Raw genomic sequence first — 15,791 nt, forward strand, 5'->3', positions numbered from 1 at the left:
CAGAACAGAGGAAACTGGAAACGTTACGTGATGAATTGGTTTGATGGTTTCTATTCTAATCCTATATTTTAATTTTTGAAAACCTTATGCATTCCTTTTTTTTTTAATATACATGTTGTCGTGGGCCGGCCCAACACGTGAAAAAGCAAAAAAAAACCGGATAAAAGCAGAAAAACGTAAAACCGGCCAAAACCGCCAATCGGTTGGTTTTCACCGGTTCGAGCGGTTCAAGGCCGATTTAGACGGTTCAGTACCGGTTTTGAACCCAGACGGTTTTGTGCTTGCTTTGGACCGGCCAGGGGTCCGGTTCTTGGTTCAACCTGTTGAACCGGCCGGTCCGGTCCGGTTTTTACAACCATGGTTTTATGATAAGGAGAGTTTTTTTTTTTTAAGGAATTGATCTCTAAACTTATAATTATCATCATGTCCTGCCGTAATATACAAATATTACTGCTTTTGTATGAGTTTTAATATTTTTTAATATGATACATTACATGGAAAACCAATATGATTCGGTAAAAGATACATGTGACGTAGTTGAAAAAAAGAAGTACTAATATATTATTAAATCTCTTGACCTTTTGGTTAGAAAGGGAAAACAATACTATTTAGCCCCAACATAAAACAATATTTGTGAAACCAAAAATACCCTCTCTTGGTTGGTCCCATATATTTCAGGCATTATAAAAGCTCAATTCGGCCAAATTGAAGAAAGGCCTCAAAATTTATCCATTGCTCTACCCTCTATGCCCATTAACCTTCTCCAATAAACACCACCACTATATATAAAGGCCAATCTATATACACAGAGCTCCTTCATAGTCATATATAGGCATCAACACTTTTTCTTGATACACATACAAAGCACAAATTAAGCTAGCTATAGCAATGACTCTGTTAATAACAGAGGAGTTGAAGGCCAAAGCAGAGGTGTGTCATGGGGACCAAGTTTGCAGGGAGAAGTTCTCTTTGTTGCTTGCAGGAATTGGTCTCCCAGATGGATTGTTAAGCGTAGAGGACATTGAAGAATGCGGGTATGTGAAGGAAATAGGCTTTGTTTGGCTCAAGCTTGACAAGAAGAGGGAGCACCGGTTTGACAACATACTTGTTTGCTATGATTCAATTGTTACTGCATATGTGGAGCCAAACAAGATTAAGAATCTCACTGGGGTGAGAGCTAGGGATTTCTTGATCTGGTTCACCTTGACTGAGATTCATGTGAAGGGTCCTCCAGAGGGATCTGTCATCACTTTCAAGTCTCTGGTTGGATTGTCCATGTCCTTTCCTCTGTCTATCTTCCAATCAGGGAAACAGGGGAAGCAAGAAGCAGCAAAGGAAGAGAAGTGGTGGAGGATGATTAAGCATTAATTAATTAATTAATTAGTGCAAAAAAATAGTAATTGTATATCATGAATGGATTATTGATCAGATTATGCTGATGTAAATGTAATGGACTTTGTATATACTTCTATAATGATTTAATTCGCTTGTATTTCACACAAAGTTTAGGGTGCCTACTAATATTTGGCTTTAGGGTTTTAAATTGCAGTTGTCCATGTTATTGGAGAATTTGGGTATAAGAAGTAAATCTCAATACCCAACTTAGGTAAATATATTATAGTAATTAGGAAACTATGCAATTAGGATTATGGCAAATAAATACGAGTTGATACAGCTGTGATTGATGATGGCACTGTGAGGACTCCAAAACTCTTGATGTTGCGGACCACTACTTAAAATATTTTTAAGTTTAAGTGATATATGTTTCCTTAAGCACGACTTTATATTCGAGTTTTGGTATGAAAAGAAAACTTTCGTTTGAAAAGCTAGTTTTCTTATGATTTGGATATTCTCAGTTAAAATATAATTGTCTCTCCAGATTAATAGGCACATTAGAGAAAAGAATAAGAATATTTATCACATCACATTATGCTGATGAGTGCACTTAGTATATACTTCTTGAATGATTTAATTGTTTGTATTTTATAAAAGAATTATAGGGAACATTGGTATAAGATGAGGTACCAGAAAACGAATATGCTAAGCGATGTTTGTTTCATAAAGAATATGCGTATAAGTGAATATAGTCCTTTTCCAAATTCCTCACGTAATCTTCTTGGAAGAGAATTGTGTGCCTTTCTTTTGCATGACATGAAAAAGTATGATGACGATAGAGCAAGGGTCACGGTCAAGAGTTGTGTTTATATTTGAATTGAGATTTGAGAGGAGCATTTAGGATGGAGACTCTAAATTAATCACAACACAAATAGACTAATTTTTACATAAGAGAAATATGTGGTTCAGAATGATCTATACATTAGTATAGAGTACGCAAATTTTTGTTCTAAAAATTTCTTTTAATAAAAAATTTTGTGTGAGTTTGACTCATAAATCCAAGAACTTTGCATAAGTGACAACTATGAATAGCTCTCAATTTCTAAATAGTAAATACAATTGATTTCCGTTTATTTAATTTTTATGTTTGCAGTTTTGTGGGGGGTTTTACGAGAACCCAAATAGCTACTAAAAGCAAATAAACAACTTCGGGCAATTTTACATCAATTTTTGGAGTTTAAGACCGTTACAAATATAAATGTGTAGGAAAATAAAATTTATAGAAGTCTTTTTTTTTTTTTTTTTTGACAGAAAATTTATAGAAGTCGAATATGATGAGTAACGCTTTTAAATGGAAAAAGAGGCAAGTTGTATATGTTTTGTGTTGGGGTTGATTGCAATGTAAGTCTCACATTGTTAATGAAGGAGAAAAAAGATCAAGTTATGCATCTTGGAGAAGTCTCACATCGCTTAGATTAGTGAGGGTGGGAGGGTCCAAGACTATATATAGGGATCTCAAACTCCTTGTTTCAACACACCAAAACGCCAAAGATGTAGCACCTGAAAACACTTTAAGTTTATATTTGTGTTTTCTTTTTCTCTTGTGTTCTTGAGATGTAGTTCAAATATTTACTTTGGAGAGTGTGAGTGTATTGGGATCATGGGGTGGTTGAGAGTGAAGTCTATGTGTTGTAACAATTTTTACATAGTATTTATTCTCTGGTTGCCGGTTTTGACAACGGCCGTGGTTTTTTCTCCGGCATTGGAGTTTCCACATTATATTTTTGTTTTGTTGATTGCGCTCTTGATTTATTTTACTTCTTCGGGCTTTTTGTTATTTCCTAAGATTTTGGTCCCTCATATATGCACCTAATCTAAGATGATCATTGCAAAATTGCATAATCAATAAGTTCAAAATTTAAATATGATCGGAAAAGCTTTCTGTTTCTCCTTGTTGAGTTATGTTCTTTGCCACCGTTGTGCTTGTCACTATACTAGCCCTTCATGGAAATGATCAAGGTCCATGATGGTTGGCATTTTTTCTATTGGCTAGAATTCTGCAATTAATCCACATATTTCTGCAGCTAAAACGACTGAAATCAAACCATTTTTATCTTTGGCCAATTTCCTTAATTCACTAGTCACTACAAGTAAAAAGCGTTTCCTTAATATTCTACAATAAAAATAACAAGACTAAATGAAGAGGAAGAAATACTAACTTGGGAGAGGTTGGTAGTGATGAAGACTGAAGAGAGTTCTGAAACCACGTTATTGATGAAGCTATATAAAGGTTACGAAGGCTTGAACAGTCAGTAATTTGGCGGTCAATTATGTCGCTCATACAAATTCCTACTAAAGTTATATATGTAATTTGCCCGCTAAATATCGTCAGTTAATATGGACGGCGGTAAATAGCTGTTGGTAAAACGTTTGTTTTCATGTAGTGATTGTTCCTGCTAGGGTGCATATATATCCACTGATTCACCCAGCGGACCTATACATTCTGATTATCAATGCTATGAGAGCTATGTTTGGGTTGCTAGAGCTGACAATGTATGCAGTATGCTTAGAGAGTCATGCAACAAGATGTGTAGCTACTACGTACCCTCGTATCATGGACAAGTATGGTTATAACGAAAAACAAGATCTATGTTTCTGGTCCATCATTCCATACGAGCATGCTGTTTGGTCATAGTCAAGTGTTTCTACCATTTTACTGTCTTTTTTCATTTTTATCTTCTGGATTCTAATTACTCATGACCTTATAGTTTCTGTCCATCATTCCATACTTGAATTACCTTTGGTCTAAGGAAATCCAACATTTTTCCAATAAAAAAATTAATGAGTAAATAATTACCTGCATACATCAGACTGAGTTTGTCCACATAACGATAAAACGACCTTGTTTTCTTTTTATTAGCCGCTCTTTGGAGTTCATCCCATGTTGCGTGCATGTTATTTTGTCCACAAAATGTGATAAAATGACTTATACAACCGACGCTAATATTTACAATTTAGAGTTGGCCATGGGAATCATTGTGTTGCATTGGCTTAACCGAGGTTAAATTGTAGCGTCCGCCAAGCAATCGGCACAAAGTGTTAGCTTGGAGCCTTTTTAGAGTTATACTCAACACTAAGCCGGGGCTAAATGCCTAAATCAGCTATCGCATCAATTTTTGCATCATTAACGTCAGTTTTCAGCCGATTGTACGTAATAACAGTCTATAAGTAGTGTATTCTTTTTTCTGGTTCCGTCCTTAAAAAACTCACAGAAACTTTTACCCTTTGGCATTTCGGGAAACCAACATGTCCACTACAAGGCCAAGGCATTATATTTATACATGTACATGTGATTAATCTTTGATAATGATCATTTGAAACTAATTAACACCTTGATTTCATGGATACATCATTCCTCTCACATTATTACTTTTCATTTATTAAATATATTGATGATATACACCAGAATTTCATTCTTTTTGAGAAAAATTGCAAACCCAGGAGGCAGAGCAAATTTTCAGTACTCCTGTAGTACTAAAAATGATCGGTGTACATGGAGAGGAGTGATCAACGACGAGTAGGAAGGCGGTCGCCGGCCAGGAAAGAATGAATAAGAGAAAGAGCCTCCTTGGGCTTGTTTAGAGGCACCAAATGACCAGCTCCTCTCACTGTAACGTATGTCAAACCCTCATACTCCACTATCCTTCCTCCAACCTGCATGCATTAATAAGACTATTAATTTTAAAAGTAAAATGTGTTTTAATTATTGAAAACAAATTTTTGTATCTAATGTTTGATTTTGTCTTTACCAAAATGAAGAAAGACACTTTAAAAAATAAAGTTAGCAGTTTTAGTTAATTAAGTTGAAAACCAACAACTGTGATCATATACATGTGTATATATGATATTATAAAGTTGATTAAATCACAATGATTAATTTTTGAAAACTTCTCCCAATTCTAACTTTAACATCAATCATTATAGAAGAATTTTTAAATTAGGTGCATGCTGATATATAGTGGAAAATCACGTTCAGCCGAAATTATAATGGACAAAAGCAATTTCTTTTAGTTTTTATGGTTGTCTAATTTGATTTTAACTTTATTATGATTTTCGTGTATCCAAATATGCACTTGAAGATGAACATGTGAACCTGATTATCGAGGTACCAAGAGCGCCAACTTGACTTAAGAGGCAATCCAAGAGCCTCAACGCAGTATCGTGTCCCTATCACTGGTACTCTGCCATCTGCATCTCCACTGCACCACAAAGTCACAAACAAACAACACCTTACTAATAATGCAACTCATGATATCAAAATGATGATTCCAAAAAGTGATCTGATTCACGGTAAAGGACACCATTGCAAGTTGCAACCACTGCACACACACTGCACATGATTATCAGTACATGATCCTTTCCCCAAAATCAAGTAATTCTGCTTTTCACCCATTGGCTCCTTCTAACACTAGATGTATATATAACTCAATTATAAAACCTATGATCACTAACAACATGTTTGGTTTTGTGGTAAAATGTTCTACAATTACTTTTAGCTTCTGAGTAAAAGTGTCTTAATTTTATAGTGAAAGAAAACATGCTATAAATAATAAATGATACTTTCACAAATAAAAATTACTCAGAAATACCTATAAATCCATATTTTAAGCCCACCCTTGATGAGTTTGGTGTAAATGGGTAGGATGGAGAAGACAGAGAAGTTGTAAGTCTGCAATATGGAATTACTGTGAAACGAGACATGAAAGTTAATATTCAATAATCAGCATGAAAAAAAAGCACTTGTCAAGTAAATATGAAGTAAAATCACCTAGCCTTGGGTGACTATTTTGACACGTGCCATGAACTGAAATTTCCGAGACACATGCTAAAATATTATTGGGCCACCTAAACTATGGTGATTTTACCTATATATCAATAAAGGGATCAAGGTCTAAGTGCTTACTTGCAAACCTCCCATGTGATATTAGTGTTTCCTCTTTCAGTATTTACATGAAAAGATGATTGAACATCTATCCTATTGAAGTATTTTTCTGCATATGTTGAATAACACGGATCATAGCCCCCAAATATTCTCTTCCTCTTCATTCTATAATCATTCCTCCCCTGCAACAACAAAATTTCACCTCATATTCAACCACTTCATATGAAACTAGTTATCATAATCTAAAAGTTCTAGATTTTTTACATTAATTATCTACCTTTGTAAGTTGTTCAAGGCCCTCACTAGCAATTGCGGATGTGCTATTTAGACGACATTTCGGGGCATAAATGTTGTATATGTCAATTTCTGAGTAATCTTGAAAGACTTCATTCATGGCCTTATTGCATTCATTAGACCATTGAAATTGTTTGAAATCACACACTTGTTTTGCTTTGTCATATTGCTGATCTGATATAACTGCATGGCTCCATGCATATTCCAGCAAACCTTTATAGTCATAATAATCTTCAGTTTCTGGATTCCCTACCTGGAGATATAAAGTATATGAGGCAATGTTCTAATTTTACCCTTTTCTTGGTAAGGGAGGATTTACTTACTATAAAGCCTTTAAGATTGATAAAGGGGTATTTATTTTTATCTTTGTTCCTATCAAAGATTAACTCTGCAAGCTGAGGAATGTAGTGTCCTGAAAAATGGGGACAGTTAAAATATGGTTAGTAGTGTGTGTGTGTGGAAAAAAGAGATCATACTTATAGCAGGTTTGGATTAGCTTCCCTTTCATCAGAATCAATTCTAAAACTTAGCAGTTACTCACAGAAAACTTCTCCTTAGAATTGATTCTGTCTTCGGAATCAATTGTAGGAGAGTTTCCACTTTCCAAACATGAAGTTAAACACTAACCACCATAGCTTTCTCCTGAAATAAAAAAGCCCCTGGATTTGAACTGTGGGAATCTTTGTAGCCAATTCACCAAGAAATTGTAGGCATCCTCAGCTAGTTCAAGAACAAGAAGTTAATTTGTCAAATATGGTTGGCTTTAATTGATCAATGAAATCAGATGGATTTTATTCATCTTCTACAAAGTGGGAACTCACCAACAAAATTATCCTCTAATATGGTGAGATCAGAAGAGGTGTTGGTGTAAGAAAAACCAACTCCAACAGGGGACTCTACAAATAACAAATTTGCTTCTGCAGAGTTTCAAAAATTCCCAAGTAAGCAAAATGGATTATTCAATATTGAAATAGTCAAATAGTATACTCTACAGTCCAAAGATGGAAAGAAAATATGAACCTTGATTCCATGAGTATGGGTTGAAATTTAGTCCTTCACCATTTTTGTTGACTAAAAGAGGCCCTATCTCAATAGCTGCACCATACCCAACAGAGGAGCATCCAGGTCCTTCAGAGTCAAACCAATAAAATGAAATGGTATCAGTATATAAGTAATATAACCATATCTCAATTTGTTACCTTGCAGAAAAAATAAAAACTGAATAATAGTATGAGAATAGTTGCTAACATGTGACATGTGATTCAACAAATAGATAATCACATACCTCCATTGAGCCAGAGAAGGAGAGGCTTCTTGGACGGTTCGGATTGAGCTTCGAAAAACCAATAGAAAAGGGCCCTCCCATGGTCTTCATTGACCGTGATGTAACCTGAAAAGTGTGAGACTGAGGGGCTTGAAGGTACCCCAGGAAGATCAACTATTCTATCAGATTCATTGGCTCCAACATTTATTCCATATGTTTTAATGAATGATGTAGTTAAAAGAAAGAAACATAGGAAGTGGACAGAAAGAATAACATTCATATTCATATTTGCTGCTACAATGAATATCTTTGGCCAAAACATTACATTTGGTACACTCTTATAGTGCTTGAAAGTAGTGGCTTGGAGAGCACTTGAAATTGTGGTACACTTGGAGTTGGGCTTACCCACACAAGAAGGCCACAAACATAAGTTGTTTGACCACAGTAGTCACTATACTAGGTGGTGTATTATCTATGCATCATGCTTATCACTTTACAATATAGTTTATTTTTCATCAACCTTCTGTCAGTCACGGAGTGGTCCCTTATCAAGGTTTCCAAAATTCAATGCATATTTGGATTCATTCACTTGTTTTTTTACTACAATTATCCAAAATGCTCCTCCAAAGTATTTTTTTTTTTTTGAAAGTTCCTCCAAAGTAGAAACATTCATATTTGCTTTGATATGGGTAGAATACACTAATTGAAAATGCAACAACCATCTCCTCCAAAGTATAAATAATGTTATATATATATATATAACAAATACATTAAGTATTAAAAATTAGTCATTGTCACAATGCTCTTTAAATGACCATCTTCGCAATTATTTGTATTAAGTATTACTTATAAAACTTCTTATACATATTACTAAAATATAAAATTAATTTAAATTTAATAATCAATTATTTGGCTGCACCTGCATCAATCATCAATCAATCAATTAATATTCATATTAGTATATATATATATATATATATATATATATATATGTGTGTAAAAGAGACATGATTTTTACATTAAATAATAAAAAATATATTTTTATTACCTTAAACAATAAAATAAAAAATTGTTAATTTATAATCTATTCAACTACCTACTAAAGTCAATCAATCATAAATATCAATATCGATATCAATCATTCAATATATATAACTAAAATTTACTTAACCTATAAATTAATAATATTATCTCTTTCAGAAAAAATAAAAATATCAAATAGTTATTAATAAAATTTTATATTAATCATTATATAAATTACTGATTGTAAAAAATAATAATGATTTAAATTTTAATTATAAATGGAAACTCAAGAAAAAAAATTAAAAAATAATGATAATAATAAGTAAAAGTAAAATTGACACGTCCTTCACATTAAATTTTTTTTTTGACAACAGAAAATATATTTTATTGAAATGGATTCGTCATGAGAACAACACATTAATAACAATATTGGTTTGATATTATTAAATTATGATTATTATTATTAATTATATGAAATGCTGATTGTAAAACTTTTGATAAGTTTCTCATTATTCGTGACAACTTTAGAAAAAAAATTAAAAATAATAATGATAATAATAAGTAATCAATAAAATTGACTTCACCTTCATATTAGTAACAATATTAATTGGTTATTAATAAATTTTATATTCATTATTATATTAATTACTAATTGTAAAAAAAAATTCATTTCTTATTATTAATGGCAACTTGAGAAAAAAAAACAAAAATAAAAAGTGAAACTAAAATTGACTTGACCTTCACATTAACAATAATATTAGTTGTATATTAATGACCTATTATATTATTCATTATAGTAATTACTAATGGCAACTTTTTCAATTTCTCATATTAAAAAATTATTAATACAAGTTGAGGAATTTTTTTAAAATAATAAATTAAAAAATTACTATTTTTGTATATAACATTTGTATTAAAAGTTAGTATACCAAAAGAAGTATGTGTGTGTGTAATTTAGTGAAATGTCTCAAATATAACTAGTTTTTATTTTATTATATTTTATATATTATAATTAAAAATTATTTTAATATTTATTTATTTAAAATATAATAATTTTTATATAATGTTAAAAAAAATGTAAATAAAGAGTAATGATATATACACACCTCATTTTTAAAACACTTCATTTCCACCTCTTTTTGTCTCTATCTCTCTCCTCTTACCATCTATCACATCTCATACTTTCTCTTCCTTACTTTTTCTTTTCTTCCTATCTCTCTCATCATTCCACCTCACAAATCTCAAAAGAGAGGTGTGTGAGTAACATTACTCGTAAATAAATTGTATCTTGTTTTACAGTATACTTAAGAGAACTTAAGCAGTAAAGAAATGAGATTCTATATCATATTTTGCTTCATTGCAAAGAGAAAATCATAGTTTCTCAAAACAAAAACAAAAAAATAAAAGGACTATTAATTATATGAAGCAGTCCTGGACATACACTCTTTGAGCATTGCCATACATGAAATTCCAATTAAAGGGACAGGCAGCCCATATATTACCCTCCACTTTGAATATTAATTTTGACTTCTTCCTACACTCTTTGAGCATTGTCAATTGTCATACATGAAATTCCAATTAAAGGGATAGGCAGCCCACTGCCCATATATTACCCTCCACTTTGAATAATAATTTTGACTTCTTCCTAAATATGTGACACATAAGCTTACAAGAAGAAGGCATCAAAACAGCTACTTGTGCAATATTACAGACATCGTGAAACTTATACGTATGTATCTTGTGTGTAATATTGAAATTGAAAGTGTTCATCACTCAAAACAATGGAATCTGCGACAAGAGAAATAGGTAAGTTGTCAACTGCTAAGTTCAAGAGGCTCGAGAACTAATTTGACATTCTTCTTTTGAGGTTCCTTTTTCCATTTAAGAGAGAGTGATCGAATAGTGAATCTTAAGAAACGGCTCAAGGGATCTTGGAGACCATCCATCTGATAATGCCCAAACCGCCAATCTCGTTCAATATAAGGTCGCTGTATAGGCTCATCAAGGCCACCTGTATAAACCAATAGTTGTGATTTAAATGTAAATTTGCATTATGATAAATCAAGTAGTCACAGTAGGAACAGGATATTCTTCTCAAGTTTTGCATGGTGCTGATATAACTACCAAAAATTTAAGTGACTAAATTATTGGCATAAAAGCTCCACAGTAAATAACTAAAAACAATGTGTGTATTGAATGAACAAAATGCTAAAATAAGGGAGGGGGGAGATCAAGTAAAATCAATTATACAGGCCCAAAATCAACAGAGACAAAGATTGTTAGTCTAAATTAAGAGTAAATAATTACCTGCATACATTAGACCATGTTTGTCCACAGACCGATAAAATGGCCTTGTTTTCTTCTCTTTAGCAGCTCGTTGGAGTTCATACCATGCTGCTTCACGATCTTCACGAGTAATTTTACCAGTATTCACAATCTGCAATCAAGAGCCCATCAAAAGTGTCACCCAAAATTAGACAAAGCAAATATCCTGGAGAAAGAAATGCAGCCAGAAAAAGTTCGAACTTTAGAAAATAGGCGGTACGAAGGACGGGGAATCCGTGCAAGATTATTGGCCCGGTCAACTGCAACAAGTCCAAACTTGGGACCATATCCATCAGCCCACTCCCAGTTATCAGAAATAGTCCAGAACAGATAACCAAGCACAGGCACGCCCTGTCAAACAATTATGAGAAGGTAAAAAACATAATCATTGTTTATAAAAGAATAACTTAAAACCATAAGCAAATAAAAACTTCAGAGTCAAAACCATGGTCATGGCTGCATAAATAGCAAGCAAATGCTCCAGGAGATATGGCCGGCGGATCAAATCTGTCTCATCCGAAACCCCATTTTCAGTAACGATGAAGGGGACATTTAAATGTTTGTATCTTTCATGAAACTGAAGCAACATCCGATATAAGCCATCAGGATATACCCCTCGACCAGATTCACTATACTCATCATTTTCCCCCAGCTTCAGGCCAGAACCACAGACCACCTCCTGAAATAAATGTAGTAATCACCATGTGAGTATATGCAGATATCATACACAGGGCACTACCAAGGCTAATAACCAAACCTGCCCATAGTAGTTTATGCCTATAAAGTCCAGCTTTTCAGATATTTCATCAATGTATGGGAAGATAGTCAATGAATTAGCCAATATAACAGCAGCAACATCAAACAGCCCATACGGTCGCATAAATGACACATGATGTGCTACGCCGACTCTCGGATTTGATGAGTTACTGCCAAAAAGTTACTATAGTTCAGACAACTACAATCACAAAATTAGAAAAGCAACCAAGTAAAGTAATCAACTTCAAATGTTTAGCCTGTTAAATGAGAAGCGGTGAGCGGTGAGAAGGAAAAAGAAATTAGCTAGACTAGAAAAATCTGACAGCTAAGAAATCGAACAGATAGGCATAGATTGAAGCTATTTACCAAAAACTTATGTACATAACCCAGAAAGAGCATAAATATCATAAAAACATTGTGTGGGAAACAGAGTTTAACCTTCATTGGTGAATCCATGACATATACTCAATAAAAACTTGCAACAAATTCTATCTTTTAAAGACATTCACCTTTGTTCATGGATGTAATCATATGCCTTTGAGTGTGCAATAGACATCCAATGCATGGCCTGCTGGAAAACACCAGTTGGAAGTGCAGAAGTAGCAGCCTCCAGCATATCAGGATGACCACCAGGCCAAGCTCCGGCAGAATACGTAAGCATACAGAAGATATGAGGCTCATTAAATGTTACCCAATAGTCTACTAAATCTGATACACTGTTTACAACAAGCCTGCATTGAATGGGAGGATATGAGAAAGAATATGTGAATATACTGGCGAAGCTCGTAGACTAGTAACTCAACAAAATTATATAACAATTTCAGCTAAACATCAGGGAAAATAATATACACGAAAAGGAACCTAATAATATGCGGAAAGAAGAATTTAATCTCTAAAATTTACCCAACATACTTCTAAAAAATAGTCCAACATGGAATTAGTAGTCAAAAGCAAAGAGACAAAAGGATAGTTAAATGTGACATAAATTCTCAGAAACCATAATATCATAATGGGTTCAAGATGGATTAATCACAGATGGAAGTAATTATGCAGTAACTGTTCCATATAAATTCAATTTTTTTTTATAATTCTACTGTAATGTCCTCAAGTAAACAGCACACATCCAACATAGAAAATAATCGCAACTTGGTGTCTTAAGAGAAAGAAACAGGGACAAACCCTAATTACACAGTGGAACACTGCAGTACTTTGAAGGACTGGAAATCCCCCTGCCTAAAGGCCCGAATTTTCACTCAAATGACTAGCTAGATCTCCCTCACAACCTCTCATCTTGATCTTATTTACAGGCAACATGCCTTATTCCTTTAAACTATCCCAACCTAACTAACCTACCTAACTAACTTGCTTACTAATAGACACTTACACTATCAGAGATCAATCAGTCAAGAAATAAATAATCGTCAGATTTAGTCTATACACTTCATTGTTCATTTACAAGTTACAACCAAAGATAGGCTGGCACAAGGTAACAGTTAACCTCTGTTGAATTTTTGAGAGAAAACCTCAGCAGGAATAATTTAATGGCGTACAGCCAACAGTCCCTGAAGGTAAACCTAACCTGGTAAAGTCCATGAAGTAATCCACTGTCTTTTCCAGCTTCCAACCTCCATACTCACCAGCCCAAGGTGGAAGTGAGTGATGAAAAAGAGTGAGCATCACCTTCATCCCATATGAGCGAACCCTATTGATAATCCACTTATAACGCTCCAATGCAGCATAGTTAACCTAAGAACAGCAGGTGAGTTATTCATAGAAGTAAAATCTCTGCCGGTTGATAAGGATTCAAGATAAAAGTTTGAAAATTGAAAATCATATTCATAAGATCCACTACAGAAGATATTGACTAACATAAGCTTAATCATAAATGTCACAATAACTCATCATCATTATGAAAGGTCAGAATCCAGCTTACAGATTCTTTAAGACTGTTTATTGGCTCCTCTGGCATGATTCTTGACCAATCTATTCCCAGGCGAAAAACAGTAACACCAGTATCCTTGGCCAATTTTAGTTCTGTATCAGGATCAGACCAAAACCTTAACCTCTCCTCCCTGGAAATCAGGCATTATTTTAATTTCTATGCAGCTACAAAATCGAAGTGTTTTTCTTTTTTCCATATAGAAGGAGGGTGTAGCATTCGATGGAGGGTAAACTCCCATTTTTGAATTAAGAAACTAATATAATTTTTATGAACATATATAAGCAATGATCAGAAGTTTACACAACAACCTATCTTTTATTCCTTTCATTATGAAAATTTCTTAAATTAGATAATATTCACCTGAAATAATTCTCCCTTCAATTTCCCTTCCATATTTTACTGAAATTTACATATTGCCCAGCTAACAAAGGATTGGAATTCTCTCCTATTTGTGAGAGATAGGATGGTGCATAGACTTATGTTTCAACTCACCATGTCTCACTGTGGATACACTTATATCAGTTTTAAAATATACCTTCCTCTCTCTAACAAGACCATCATGTTACATGAAAGTATCCTTGTCCGCTAAGCAGTGCAGGAGCGCCGCAGTTTAAAAATATAAATTTATTATCGAAAATAAAACATGCAATGAATTAATAACCTTTTCTAATAGAAGCTATATCAGGGCACTGTCTATATCATTCCCTCAATCCCCATTAACATTCAAATAAAAATATGAAATCTTACGGGTGTGGAACATTATGCCAAGAAGTTACATTAGGCTGTTCTTTTTCTTGTTCTTCATGACCCTCTACTTCCATTTCCATGTACTTCTGAAATCCTCTAATCATGGCCTCCATGGCAACCTTAAGAGGCTTCTTGGCCTTGTCATGAGCTTGCCTTGGAGACGATGCAGCTCCTTGAACGCCACCATCACCAGCAGCAGAGCCCATCAAGGCATCCACTTCCTGCTTGGGCTCAACAACACTCGTTTGTTCAGCAAACTGTATCCAAGCATCATCAAGCTTGTCCTCAACATGTGCCGGTGCCGTAGCCAAACCAAAGAAAAACCCATTTTCTGATTCTCCCTCTTCAAAAAAAATTAACCAAACAAGTTTAGCTCATCCTCTATAGCATGCTTTGGTTCCACACAAATAGCAAAACTAGATAGCAGATTGAAATAGCAACAATGATGGATTTTGCATGGTTTGATAGTAGTTAGGGACCTGAAATGTCGAAGAGTGCGAGAGGGTCGGAGGATTCATCGATAGGGGAGCGGAATGGGCGGAGATTCTTGTTGCGGAAACGAGAGTAAGAGAAGGCATTGGCGGCGACGGAGAGAGTGGCGAGAGCTCCGGCGAGCTTGGTGGCGACGAGGAAGAGTGACACCGGCGTCATCGCCGTCTCACTCAGTCACTCACTCACTAAGAGGAGTTGTTGCTGTGCACGTAATCTCCAACTAACTTTCCATGCTAATGCTTCCTCAGTTCTATTGGCGTTATCTGATCTCTTATCACATAATATCTGGGACATGAAAATGAAATGAAAGCATGCTTTACTCTCAGCCTCACCTGTAAAATTGCTCCCCACTTTATCTTACCTCGACTTTTCCATATTTGACTTCATTTACCACAAAATATAAAGGAGTGACTGTGAGTAATGATATATACACACCTCATTTTTAAAACACTTCATTTCCACCTCTTTTTATTTTTATCTCTCTCCTCTTATCATCTATCACATCTCATACTTTCTCTCCCTTACTTTTTCTTTTCTTCCTATCTCTCTCATCATTCCACCTCACACACTCACCTCAAAAGAGAGGTGTGTGAGTAACATTATTCAATATAAAGCATTTCATTTACTACCCAAATATAGGGGTTACTTCAGCTGGATGTTAATGTTAATGA

The 15,791-nt window shown here is 34.3% G+C and overlaps 3 protein-coding genes across 3 annotated transcripts; 1 reads left to right on the forward strand and 2 right to left on the reverse strand.

Moving 5' to 3' along the window:
• Positions 1–689: 689 nt before the first annotated feature.
• On the forward strand, positions 690–1,463 carry LOC130713756 (uncharacterized). The gene has a single exon (XM_057563551.1). The coding sequence runs from the start codon at positions 889–891 to the stop codon at positions 1,366–1,368; it is 480 nt and encodes a 159-aa protein (XP_057419534.1). The 5' UTR covers positions 690–888; the 3' UTR covers positions 1,369–1,463.
• Positions 1,464–4,601: 3,138 nt separating this feature from the next.
• Positions 4,602–8,228, reverse strand: LOC130714999 (serine carboxypeptidase-like 26). Its single transcript, XM_057564986.1, has 10 exons — positions 7,857–8,228; positions 7,592–7,699; positions 7,393–7,488; positions 7,199–7,291; positions 6,895–6,983; positions 6,555–6,824; positions 6,299–6,459; positions 5,985–6,080; positions 5,489–5,594; positions 4,602–5,049 (listed from the first exon to the last, which is right to left on the reverse strand). Exons 1-10 carry the CDS (start codon positions 8,155–8,157, stop codon positions 4,903–4,905), a joined length of 1,467 nt encoding a protein of 488 aa, XP_057420969.1. The 5' UTR covers positions 8,158–8,228; the 3' UTR covers positions 4,602–4,902.
• Positions 8,229–10,326: 2,098 nt separating this feature from the next.
• LOC130713504 (beta-glucosidase-like SFR2, chloroplastic) lies at positions 10,327–15,488 on the reverse strand. Its single transcript, XM_057563271.1, has 10 exons — positions 15,108–15,488; positions 14,629–14,971; positions 13,873–14,011; positions 13,519–13,685; positions 12,449–12,670; positions 11,941–12,109; positions 11,629–11,862; positions 11,385–11,534; positions 11,166–11,295; positions 10,327–10,869 (listed from the first exon to the last, which is right to left on the reverse strand). The coding sequence occupies exons 1-10, from the start codon at positions 15,277–15,279 to the stop codon at positions 10,673–10,675; spliced, it is 1,923 nt and encodes a 640-aa protein (XP_057419254.1). The 5' UTR covers positions 15,280–15,488; the 3' UTR covers positions 10,327–10,672.
• Positions 15,489–15,791: the final 303 nt, after the last annotated feature.

This window comes from Lotus japonicus, chromosome 4, assembly GCF_012489685.1.
Source record: "Lotus japonicus ecotype B-129 chromosome 4, LjGifu_v1.2".
NCBI classification, from domain to species: Eukaryota; Viridiplantae; Streptophyta; class Magnoliopsida; order Fabales; family Fabaceae; genus Lotus; species Lotus japonicus.